This window comes from Sceloporus occidentalis, unplaced genomic scaffold (assembly GCF_023333645.1).
Source record: "Sceloporus occidentalis isolate IW3139 unplaced genomic scaffold, rSceOcc1.0.p SCAF_184, whole genome shotgun sequence".
NCBI classification, from domain to species: Eukaryota; Metazoa; Chordata; class Lepidosauria; order Squamata; family Phrynosomatidae; genus Sceloporus; species Sceloporus occidentalis.
Genome location: NW_028317164.1, coordinates 1,205,932 through 1,219,559, shown reverse-complemented (window position 1 = coordinate 1,219,559; position 13,628 = coordinate 1,205,932). Strand labels below are relative to the sequence as shown.

Below are 13,628 nucleotides of genomic sequence, written 5' to 3'. Positions count from 1 at the left end.
CAAATGGATATACAAATAGCCATCAGCCATATATCAAACCCCTTAATATGAAAAAAGATCTTACCCCATATTTTCTATTAATGGATAGGTATCTTAATACTATAGAAAACGAAGAAAATGATAATTTCTCATTTAGCCCACCTGGCGCCATGGTTTTTAGATGAATTATCCAAAATGTCTCACGCTGTAATAGAATTTTTCCTCTATCCCCCGTCACACCAACTTGTGTAGTGCATACATGGACTTTCTACCTGGTAGAGATGGTATGACCAATTTCAGTATGAGAGGGATTAATTTGATTGTATAGGCATGTGGTGCCAAAAGGTCCTGTAAGATAAATTTGTCTTTTGAAGCTCGGACTCCAACCAGGGCCTTCTACAAGGTGTGAAATCCTACAGTGGAGCTGCCGCTTTGTCCAGGTTCAAATGTAGACGACCATATGCCTGTCTCCCCTCATAGATACTGGATTCTTTGATATGCTAAGTGACCACTAGCAGTCAGGAAAACCCTTTCATATCCAGGTCAAATGCAACACGTATCAATAATAACTCATAGATTCATCATACCTCCTTGTGTGCATACCTAGAACGGGGAAAGCGCACCCTACAAAAAGAGTACAAACATGGCGGCACAACGTAAACGGTTTGGAAGGAATTGTGAAGTCTATGATGTTCAGTCATAAGTAGCAAGTGTGACATATCTACGGACTTCACAATTTACAAGAAATTCATAAACGCATGAATTATTACTGTGGCGTGCACAGGGGGGACGATAAAATTAAAATAAGTTATTTGGACTGATATGTTTCCACCACACAAGGGGGAGGTCACTTATGGTACACCTTCCCTCCGCTTATACCACCTCTGGGCCGGCTTGGAAACTCGAGATGAATTGGAAGAGTATAAAGTTAATGAGAGAAGATTGGTCATTGTGCTTACTAGGGGCCAAGATCTAATTTTGAGTAAGTCGCCATCTTTCCTTGCCGGAGTCCTACGGACAGAAAAACTGTTACTTGACCATTCAGTGAGTAGTTAGGTTTTCTGTAATTTTCTCCTTTTTATTTTATCTGTTGGTGTAAATCTGTTTATCATCTTTTTTGTATGCACTGTGATTTTTTTGTTCATAATAAATATTCCTTTATTAAGTTCTGCCTTTGTCTGGTAAAGACTCACGTTACCTGATTAGACCATTTTATCGGTAATTTAAAATCACATAATTGTGTTAAAATATATTGTGTGGGTTTTTAGTCTGATTCGCTTGGGGTACCAAGGCGCCCCATTTCTAAATTGTCTTGGTGGTGGCAGCGTTATTTTGATATTTGTTATATTATAGTTAATTGGGGGTGGTATTAAGGGTGGATATTTGTATTTTTATCACTATTTCCGGTCTAGGGCAGACAGATAGTGAATTTTAACCCTTTTACCACCAGAACCAAGTCACATGCACGCTTGGAGTAGAGTGCGTTCGTGACACCCCCCTCTTCGAGATTCGGGGATACGGTCAATTGCTATAAAGCGGAGAGATGTCAATGGATGTTGCTTATCAAGGAAGTGTCTAGCTACTGGTTTATCCGAGGCCCCATCTCTGTATGCCACCCTAATAATAGAGCGATGTCCTCTCCTAGTGTATTTTCTGTCTTTCCAACATACGACAATCCACATGGACATTGTATTTTATAGATTACATACATTGTTTTTCATGTAATCCTATATCTGATGTTAAATATCTTTCCTGTGTGTGGATGGGCAAACGTCTTACTCGGTATCATGTGACTACATGTAACACACCCTAAACAGCGTACACTACCATAATTACCATATTTTTTACTTTCATTGGTATAACTATCCACTGGGTCAACATGAACCAACAAATCTCTTAGATTTTAATATATATATATATATATATATATATATATATATATATAAATAAAAACCTCAAATAAAGGGGGGAATGAAAAGAGAATAAATTCAACATAAATCAAGGAAATGAAAAATACAAATAAAATAAAGGTAGCCAGATAAATAATAAAGTAGTAAAAATAGTATTCAATAAGGTTAATCCAGTGCATATAATAATGCGTTCCCAGAGGGTTTTTAAGACCCTGTAAAGACTTTTAAATGGGTCAAATGGTTCTTATCTGCCGTCAAATTCTATGTTTAAGACATGTTGGTGTAGGGGTTAATGGTAAAGGAAGTATCTTGTTTAACCCCTTAACGACAATCCACGTACATGTACGGGGTTGCCGTGCAACGTGTTAACGACAATGCCCGTACATGTAGGGGCTGCCGTTAAATAGCTGCATCGCCGCAGTGAATCGCCGGCTTTGCAGCATCCACGGAAGCCTCACAAATGAGGCTGACGGTGGATCCGGGGAGGGCATAAACTGTGTTGCTGATATCGAGGCATGTCAATAACAATACCCCCCTACCCCGATCGCCTTGTGATTGTTCCGAAGAGCAACCACAAGTGCCATCCTGTAAATGACGTTGCCGTCATTCACAGGATGGCATTAACAATAGAAAATTAGTTCACAGAGGGTCTATACAGACCCTCTTGAGAACTCGCGAGCTCCTCCTGGAGGTTGAATGCGGTACAGCATCTAACCATGCAAGGTCAATGGGGCCCAGCTCACTAATCAGTGATTAGTTTAAAAAAAAATAAAATAAAAAAAATATATATATTCAAAAATTTAATATTTAAAAAAATATGGTAACATGTAAAAATCCCCACTGTTACCAAAAATTTTTTAATAAGCAAGTCTTAAAATTCTTTATCTTTACAAAAATTCCAGCATGGAAAGAGTTAAAATATTGGCATTACAGATGCCCATAGGGTGCCTCGTATTAAAAAAATGCATGAGTTGATGGGGTTGTCTAAATGGCATAAAAATACACACCTCACAAAGGCGGCCTTTTTACCTCCCAAATAACCCTACAAACCCATGCATGGGGGGTATCACTGCGCTCAGATGTTACTGAACACATATTGGGGTGTTGTTTGACATGGACTTGGACCAGGAGCGATAAATTTATACCTGAAGTACAACATGTGTGAAAAAAATAAAAAAATACAAATGTATAAAAATTACCATAAAAATTTTCACAAAGGCTGGTGGTAAAATTTGTGCATGGAAAGGGTTAAAATACCAGCATTTCAAAAACCTTGGGGTGTCTAGTTTTTTAAAAATATATGATTTGATGGGAGAAATTGCATTGGCCGGCTTCAAAGATACCCGAAATGGCACATGGGGGAAGAATGGCCAGATTTGGGAAAAAAGGTTTTGAAATAGCAAAACGCTACCTGTACTTATTGCCCCATAACGTGCAGAAAAAAAGCAAAAAACATAAAAACATTGGGTATTTCTAAACTCAGGACAAATAGTAGAATCTATTTAGCAGGTTTTTTCATTAGTTTTTGCAGATGAGTAAAAGATTTTTGTTTAAAAAGTTAGAAAGAAATTTGTAACAAAAAATACCCATATTTTATAATTTTATTTTATAGTAAATTAGATGATATAAAATGAATGGTATCTAAAGAAAGCGCTAGTTTTTACTAAATTTCTCATTCTAAATTCTCAGCTAATCATCCAACTATGGTATCAAACGAAAGCTCTATCTCTCCTTGAAAAAACAATATATAGTTTACATGGGTACACTATTCACAGGAAAGGAGAATAATCGCTAAACCGACATACCCCAAAAATGGCAGAATTGTTCCGGGCTTTGAGGTACCAAAAACCCCTGGGATTGAAGGGGTTAATTTATTCTCTCCATGACCAATTCTAACAGGAACAAAATGCGGTAACAATAAAAATGTTTTAGTGCAGCCAAACAGTTGGCCCTTGAACCTGCGATGTCAGGAGTGAGTTTTGAAAACCCTGACTGAGTGAATGGGAAGCACAGTAGGAGAATGTTTCTTTTAACCCAACCACGTGAGTTCTAAACAATAGATAACGTGTATGATCACTTAGACCGTTAATTACATAAACTTCCATAGTCTATGTATGGACCTGTCTTGCACTTGAAACAACATATAGCTTTGAGTATATGTAAGCATAGTTTCATTGCTATTAGACTCAGTTAATAAATTATATGCACAATTTCACCCATTAAGTAAAAGTGTCATCTCTGTATCTTCAAACCTATACCATAATTGTCCATGTTCAGTTGTGGGTTAACACACCAACCCACTCCTGATTGGCTTTGCAGCTTCTTAGCTTCTTGAACTGGGTAGAGTATAACTAATTTTGTTTATAAGTTTTATATTTCATTGTTAGTGCAGGATGGATTCACAACTGGTCATTACAAGTCAGCCCCTGAGCCAGCAGCTCCCTTAGGAGTGATCTCTAACAAGAAACCTGCCTTGCGACACACTCCAAGAAACAGAAAGCCAGTGGCGGAACTACCGGGGTCCCAGTGGTGCGACCGAGCCCTGGAGTTCTGCCAGTCAGGGGGGGCCCAAGGGGGGCAGAGCGGTCGTTTTCAGCAACCGCTCGGCGCCCTTCTGTCTCCTCTGCTCCCTGCCGCATGCCTCAGCGCTGCCCCGACTGCAGCGGTGGGAGCGTGAGGCGTCTGTCTCGGTTGCCGGCCAAACGCTGAGCGCCGGCATATGACGTCATATGCCGGCGCTCAGCAGTGAAGCCGCGCGCCCCCACCACAGGACTGCTTGGTAAGTGACCTACAAAGGGGGTGGTGGGGAGTGGGTAGATAGGGAGAGAGTAGATAGTGAGAAGGGAGGGAGAGGTGGTAGATAGCCTGAGAAGGGGGCGAGAGGGGGTAGATAGTGTGAGAGGGGGGTAGGGAGCGGGTAGATAGAAGGGGGGTAGGGAGCAGGTAGATAGTGAGAAGGGAGAGGGGGTAGATAGCCCGAGAAGGGGGGGGAGATGGTGTGAGAAGGGGGTAGATTGGGTTGGCCCGTAACAGATTCTCGCCCCTGCAGCCACTAGTTTTGTGTAATTAACCATGAAGGTAAACAGTACACGATATAATGGTACCAAAAAATAAAAATAAATGATCCATTACTTATACATTCACCAAACCAAATAGTAAAACAATTTTCTTGAAATACCTTATACAGTAAATTGATTCAGTGTGGTTATGCATGCATGTAGAAGTTCTTTTGGGGGAGAGCTTCATGAATACTTTATAATGCTTACCAATGCTTATTTGTTGTATGAAGTAATTTGACTAACCATATCATTTATCCTTATATACACACAGACAGACTGACTGATTCATTTATAGTTTCACTATGACCAATCCTATCTGTATGCAAATAAAGTGATCCCCAGAAAACCTAAATTAAAGACTACATTATTTGTATTCTTCTTGAAATCCACTGCCCATGATGTTTAACATTCTGATTTACCATAATGTTTGCAATGTCTGTGTATATGAAATATAAAAAGATAAGATGCACGCCTTAATTAAATGCGAAGTCTGACTTTGTATACCATACCATTTGAAAAGCTTTATGCATCCATTCCTCCATCTCTTGAATGATATTAGAAATGTCATCGATGTGCTCTCTCTGTTCCATAGTTGTATTGTAATGTACAATTATCTCTGAAAAACATTCATTAAACAGAACATATTTTGTCGTCATTTCCATTAGGAAAGGAAAAGTTCTCAAATTATCTGAAAATGATTGTACATTGCACCCTTCTATGCCACACTGTAAAACACTGTTTTAAAGCATTTGTATAAGTATACTACGTATACTAAGTAGTTTAATAGTTATTCTTTAACCTATAGTCCCATTAGAACACCTCGGGATTTTGCTCAAGCAAGAACTGATGGCTGACTGTGGTGAAAATAGTGTGTTCACTTTACTAAGCAGAAGATACATTCAGCTGGTGGTGGTATTTTTTCTTTTTGTATTTTTTTCACACAAATTCTACTTCAGGAATTCATAGCTCCTGGTATGCGTCACTATCAAACAACACCCCAATATGTGTTCAGCAACATCTCCCGAGTGCAGTGATACCCCACATGCATGAGTTTGTCGGGTTGTTTGGGATATAAAATGGCACATTTGGGAAGTGCGCTTTTTTCTCCATTTTGGTCAGACTGTGCCAATGCCCTTTCTTTGAGCCTGGCCACTCCGATTTACCCCATCAAACCATTCATTTTTTATTAAATTAGACACTCCTTGGGTATTTGAAATGCTTTTATTTGTACTCTATGTAAAGATTTTTGAGAAGCTAAAGTGTAGGGCTGCAACAACGAATCGATAAAATCGATAATAATCGATTATGAAAATCGTTGTCAACGATTTTCATAATCGATTAGTTGAATCGATTTTTATCGATTTATAAAATTATGTTTTTCAGAGCAAACGCTCTGAAAAACTCCCGTCCTTCTATAATCCGTTCTCAAATAGAGATCGGATTATAACTGTAGAATCCAGACCCCCCGCAAAGCTGCAGGAGACCTGGATCCTCTCTGCCACCCGGTGAGGGTCTGTGCAAAACACACAGACATCCTCCGCTTCTCCCCTTCCGCTTCTCCCCTCCACTTCCGCCGGGGCTTCTATTACTGAACCTGGCGTCATGTGACCTTCCGGTGCGGCTTCCATCATGGAAGCCCCAACGGAAGCGGAGGGGAGAAGCGGCTGTCTTCGCGCATCACACAGACCCCTACCGGCTGCCGGAGAGGATCCAGGTCCCGCTGCAGCGCCTGCAGGGGATTTGGATTTAAGTGGGCGATGTGCGCAACCTCCGGTACTTCATCTCGCTGCCACTTCCACCTGCCCCACCAGGGGTTAATATATCAACAGAAGAAAAACAGGACAAGTAAGCAGCGCTGGGTAAGTATTATCTTTATTTTTATGCTCATTTGCCCTGTGTTTCTTCTGTTGATATATTAACCCCTGGTGGGGCAGGTAGAATTTTTGCGGGATCTATTAATTATGTGCATTTGTGTTTTTTTTTTATGTCTATAATATTTGATTTATTGTCCATATATTTATATATATTTATATTGTATTGTGTATTTTTTTTGTCTATATTTAATAAATATAAAAAAACAATTTTAGTGATGTCAGTTTTTCTTATATCGGGGGGGCATAAGACATATCAGGGGGCACAGTGGCATAAAGGGGCTATAAGGCATATCAGGGGGGACAGTGGCATAAAGGGGCTATAAGGTGTATCAGGGGGGACAGTGGCATAAAGGGGCTATAAGGTGTATCAGGGGGGACAGTGGCATAAAGGGGCTATAAGGTGTATCAGGGGGGACAGTGGCATAAAGGGGCTATAAGGCATATCAGGGGGGACAGTGGCATCTCAGTGGCATATAGGGGTAAAAGGCATATCGGGGCATGGTGGCATATAGGGGGCTATAAGGCATATCAGGAGGGCACAGTGGCATATCGGGGCACTGTGGCATATATGGGGCTATAAGGCATATCAGGGGGCACTGTGGCATATAGGGGGCTATAAGGCATATCAGGAGGGGTATAAGGCATATCAGGGGACAGAGTGGCATATAGGAGGTATCCCCTTATACCTCCTATATGCCACTCTGTCCCCTGATATGCCTTATACCCCCTCCTGATATGCATTTCTGGGACAGAGAGGCAAGCTGGGGGTGAGATGTGCATAACTGGGCAAAAATAGTTTACATGAATATTTACTAGTAAAGCTTTTTTGGTATTTTTTGAGTTCTTGTTAAAATATAGCTTTAATTATGTCAGTAAAATAAGAAGGCGAATCGTGAAATGCCATTGTAAATTATACGTTTTTATTTAAAATAAACGAAAAATTTGCATATTGGTTTTTTTTTTACCCGATTAATCGATTAATCGAAAAAATAATCGGCCAACTAATCGATTATGAAAATAATCGTTAGTTGCAGCCCTACCAAAGTGCTTAGCACTTGCTAAAAATACCGTATTTGCTCGATTATAAGACAACCCTGATTATAAGACGACCCCCCAAATCTGAATATTAATTTAGGAAAAAAAGAAAAAGCCTGAATATAAGACGACCCTTACGTGGCTAGCAGCGGGGGATGTCTGCGTCCATCACGCAGACCTTCCCCCCCCTGTCAGAGAGAACTCTGATCTCTGACAGCCGGGGAAGGTCTGCGCAATGGACGCAGACAAACCCCGCTACACCTCCTTCCGGCTGCAGAATAAGTTGTCTACGCGAATCGCGTAGACATCTACACGCTGCCCCGGCTACACACCGGGGACTCAGAAGCGCCGGTAAGTGGGGCGGGGGGGGGGGGAGCTCTGAAAAAAACCTCGTCTTATAATAGAGCAAATACGGTAATAAACTTTATTTTAGTTATTGTTTTTTTACATTTTGCTGGTATTGGATGGTTCCTCTGGTGACATCACTGCATAATTTTTTTTTTTTTTTATATTTTATTGTGATTAGAAAGCTGGGCTCCATTGACTTGCATGGTTCTCAGATTCTCAGGAGGGTCTGGAGAGGATTCTTTTCAACTGACCGTTTTTTGCGTGACGGCCCTGAACCATCAAAGGTGGTTAAGGGGTTAAAGATGTCTTTTGTGATAGTCTAGTACAGGGGTGTCCAAGTTTTTTCTGCAGTGGGCCACTTCATCAGAACTGCATACGTGAGAGGGCCACACATTTCTTCACTGTTAGAAAATATGGCCTTTAATAAAATATGCAGATTAAATTAAAGTAAATGACACAAAACCTTTACTTTTCCTCTCACCGATTTCTGTTCTGGGTCTAGAAAGTTTTGTGACTACAAATTCAGGATTCTGGATAAGTAAAAATGAAATAGTTCAATTTATCCTAGGGATACACCAAAATGAAAATTCTGGACCAAAAACGAAAATACAGGGTTCACTTAGCCGAAACCAAAATCCCCCACTTTTAATAAAAGTTACACACCAAAATTGTACAAAAAATGGAATAATGTTTATATATATTATATATATATATAATTATGATTGTTAACAACAATCTTAGGCATACCCAGATTCCAGCATGTACTGATTTGCTGGGCATGATAGGAGTGTGATTCCTGTCAACAATCATATATAAATTAAATATTGTTATTGTACTTTTTTGTCCAATTTTGGTGTGTTAACCACACTTATTAAAAGTAAGTAACACACAATTGGACAAAAAAATTCAACAATATGACTTGGCATGCGAACTCCGGCGGTAAAGAGAGAACCACCTTAACCGGGAAAAAACGTTGAGGGGTATTCAAAGTACTTGGTTGTTTGTAGTGTTTTACCCACCCCTTGTTTTCCTATATAACCTTGTATGCCTTGCAATAAACAGAGAAGCCTTCCCGAAGAGTTTGGTGTGCATCCATTTCTCGGGAGGGTTACGGCAGAGTCTTCGGATCTGTCAGCATTGAGCTTAACACTTGGCAGCCTCTGTAAAGGCTGTACTTGGAGGCAGAGGGATCAATACATGCCTCCCTATCCAGGGGTTAAAGGACTCAATGCCTACCCCAGTTCAGGTCAAACCTGCTACCGTCTACTGACCCTTCAGCCTCGCTCCAGAAGTTTCCCCTACTGAGACCAGCATCCTGGGGGAGATATAGTCACCAACTTGACCCCAGTCTCAGCAACGCTCCTTTCTGGACGATACATCCTGGGGGAGAGGCTGCTCCAGGTATCCGTATCGTCACAGTGCTTACTTGCTCCGTTTTTGTTCTGTTGCTATATTAACCCCTGGTGGGGCAGGTAGAAGTGAAAGGAAGTAGCGGAGGTTGCGCACATCGTGCACTAAAATCCAAATCCCCTGCAGCGCTGCATGGGACCTGGATCCTCTCTGGCAGCCGGTAGGGGTCTGTGCGATGCGCGCAGACAGCTGCTTCTCCCCTCCGCTTCCGTTGGGGCATCCATGATGGAAGCCGCACCGGAAGGTCACGTGACGCCGGGTTCAGTAATACAAGCCCCAGCGGAAGTGGAGGGGAGAAGCGGAAGTGGAGGGGAGGGGAGAAGCAGAGGATGTCTGCGCGTTTTGCAGAGACCCTCACCGGGTGGCAGAGAGGATCCAGGTCTGCTGCAGCTTTGCAGGGGGTCTGGATTCTACTGTTATAATCCAATCTCTATTTGAGATCAGATTATAGAAGGAAGGGAGTTTTTCAGAGCATTTGCGCTGAAAAACATCATTTTACAAATCGATAAAAATCGATTATGAAAATCTTTGACAAAGATTTTCATAATCGATTATTATCAATTTTATCGCTTCGTTGTTTCAGCCCTAGACGATAGCCTTGGTAAAACATCTGACCATAGGCAGAGATATAAGCTCGAACCCCAGGAGAGCACTAATGGCAGAAATATGCACCCGGAAAGTAGAAGGTTAAAGTCCACTGTCGAATCACTCCTGGAAGAAGTCCAGGATAGAGGCCAAGGAACAGGAAGACGGCAAAATTCCCCTGGAACACCACCAACCGTGAAATCTCTTCCAGATCTTAATGTATCGCAGAGAGGTAACCTTCTTTCTACTCTGCAGAAGAGGAAAAGAAAAACCTTGCGCTCTCAGCAGTTTGCGTTCAATCTCCAGGCCGTCAGGTGGAACATGGCAGGGTTTGGGTGCAGGAATGAACCCTGACGCAGAAGGTCTCTCCAAGCCGGGAGCTTCAGAGGAGGAGAGAGACCTTGAGTGATCAAGTCCGAATACCAAACGCGCTTCGGCCAGTCTGTAGCTATCAGGATCACGCAGGCACAGCCCTTCTTGATTTTCTGTAGGACCCTGAAAATCAGAGCAAACGGAGGAAAAACGTAGGAGAGACGGAAATTCCATTCCTGGGCGAAGGCATCGCCAAGGGATGATCCTGAGGCTTGAGGGAAAAGAAGACAGGAATCTGAGCATTGTCTCTGGATGCCATCAGGTCAATCTCGGGTAAGCCCCACTATTGGACGATGAGGTTGAAGGCTGCCGGATGCAGAGCCCACTCCCCGCTCAGCACAAAAGTTCTGCTCAGGAAATCCGCTTGAGAATCCTCCCTCTGAGGTAGACAGTGGATAGAGTCATGAGACGGGACTCTGCCCAAAAGGAAATCCTGAGCGATATATGGAGAAGTCGAGGACTTCTGGTGCCCCCCTGTCTGTTGACATAGGCTACCACTGCCTGGTTGTCAGAGCGAAGCAAAATGTCCTTGCCGGCGAGCAGATGTTCCCAGTAATGCAGAGCTCTTTCTACTGCGAGCAACTCCAGACAGTTCAAGGGAAGAAGTTTCGTAGCTGGAAACCAGAGACCCTGCACGAACAGGTTCCGATACGTAGCTCCCCATCCCCTGACGCTGGCGTCAGTGGTAAGAAGTACCTTACACATATACTGAAAAAAGGGGCTGAAATCAGGCAGTAATCTGCAACAGCGGAGGTTTGGCACCAAAAATTCAAATCCTGAGCGAGAACGAGGCCAAAAATTCAAATCCTGAATTGCCCAATTAACCCCTACCTTGCTCAATTAACCCCTTCAATGCCGTGATTGTGTATGACCCCATCGCAGCATTGCAGGGTTAATATTATCCCCCAAGGTTGTGGGGATGAAATATCAGTCAATGCTGTGCTTCAATGGAGCATCAGCATTGGAAGAGTTCAAAAAAAACAATAAAAAATTATTATTATTTTTTTTTTTTTTAAATAGCACTGACCTGAAAGTCCAGGGTGCTTCCAGGTCAAATGCTGGGTTTTAGCTGATGACGATCAGATCACTCCTGGCCAATAGGAGTGATCTGATCATTATGGCAGCCCCTGGATGACCCTGCCCTACAAAGAGGTAGGGTAATTATGGAAGAAAAAACAAAAACAAAACATAATTATTAACTGATCAATTGTCATTGACATTTTAAGTCGCTGATTATTGATAGGTCTCCCTGATCAATGTCAGCGGCCTAAACGTGTCACTTACAAGTAATCTGATAAAAAACTATTTTAAAAAGGTTAAAAATTGAAATGCGCACGTTCCAGTTTTGACTCCACAATGTCTGAGAAACACGACTTATCTATGCATGTGGGGTATCGCTGTACTTACTGAACACAAATCAAGAACTATTTTGTTCTTTTCACACATCTACTCAGAAAAATACCGTATTTGCTCGATTATAAGACAAGGTTTTTTTCAGAGCAAATGCTCTGAAAAATACCCCTCGTCTTATAATCGAGGTCGTCTTCTAATCAGACCTCAAAAAAATGTCCGTTGGGGCCAGGCTGCTTACCGGTGTTTTGGTCGCGAGCAGCGTCTCTTCTACTAGAAGCATGAGAACAGGAAGCTAGCAGAGTGTCACATAATTCTGCCTCCCCCCTCCTTCCTCTGGGGGCGGGGCCAGAGAAGTTGCTCGCACAGCCGGGCCCCTGCAGAAGTCTTCGAGTGAGAGATCTGCTGTTCAGGTAAGGGGGTGGGGGAGGGTTTTTGAGCAAGTATGTGTGATTAATGGAATGAATGAGTATTTAAATGTTTGTGAATGAGTGTGTGTGATAACATGGATGTGTAAGGGGGGTGGTGGTGGTAGCATGGCATAGGGAGGCTGTACTCACACTCCTATCATCCCCAGGTTCCAGCATGTACTGGCTGCCTTGGCTTGATAGGAGTGTGATTGCTGTTAGCAGTTACACACACACACATATATATATATATATATATATATATATATATATATATACACACACACCTCCAGAAATGCCTTTTAACCCCCTATATGCCACTCTGAGCTGAGCTATATTTTAGGGGGTTAAAATGAAATATGGGATGTCTACGTGTCTCAGATGAGACCTGGACCCAACAAACTGATCTGTCAAAATTCCATGTTTGAAAACTGAAACGAGCATGTTCCAATTTTGAACCCGCAGTGCCAAAGAAACATGCCCTACCCATGTACATGGGGTATTCCTGTATTGGGGGGGTTTCTAAATACAAATCACAAGTTGTCATTTTATGTACCCAGGAAAAAAATACTGAAATATTGTGTTCGGATTGAATGGGTTTGGGTTAAAAATGAAAAAAATAAATAAATTTTACTGCAATGTTTAGTACAGACTGACACTAAAATGGTTAAATAAAAAGGGTTAAAACGCCCCAAGTAAAACACTTTGGGATGTCATCTTTCAAAAAATATATACTTTTGTTGAGCGTTTTTTCTTTTTCTATCGGGGCGCAACTCCCAGGATACCACATTTTAAAAAAAATCTTGTCTAGAAACAGCGATGCGTGTCATATTTAACCCTGTAAGTGCCAAAATAAATGAAAATACCAGGCACATGAGGTGTTTCCAAAAACAGGACAAACACCCAAATACACTTTTGGAGTTTTTTTTTCATTTGCACTGGTTATATTAAGTTTTTATAGGTGAAACTGTGAAAATATTTCCTTTTTCCTAATTTCCCCCACATTTTTAGATATTTTTCAAACTTAATGATGGTATATAATTACTATTTCAAAAGAACTACTTGTGCTGAAAAAAAAACCAATATATGATTTGTGTGGGTGCACTAATTGAGAAGAGAGAATTTACAGTTGAAGAAAGACATAGCAAAAACACAAAAACGGCTCCGGTCGTTTAGTGCAACCTTAGTAACAAAAACACAGTCCTGAAGGGGTTAAAGGACGTGCCGCCATCTTGCGAGTGGCAAAATCCCTCGCAGTGGCGGTTGTGACTGCTCTCCGGAATCCTGGGAAACAGGAAA

The 13,628-nt window shown here is 41.6% G+C and overlaps 1 protein-coding gene across 1 annotated transcript in view; it reads right to left on the bottom strand.

Moving 5' to 3' along the window:
* The window catches only part of LOC149278691 (tRNA-specific adenosine-34 deaminase catalytic subunit ADAT2-like), a 48,344-nt gene extending 42,848 nt beyond the window's left edge, over positions 1-5,496 (bottom strand). Inside the window, 1 exon segment of the mRNA XM_089501876.1 lies at positions 5,458-5,496. Coding sequence (XP_089358002.1) covers positions 5,458-5,490 — 33 coding nt within the window. The 5' untranslated portion in view covers positions 5,491-5,496.
* Positions 5,497-13,628: the final 8,132 nt, after the last annotated feature.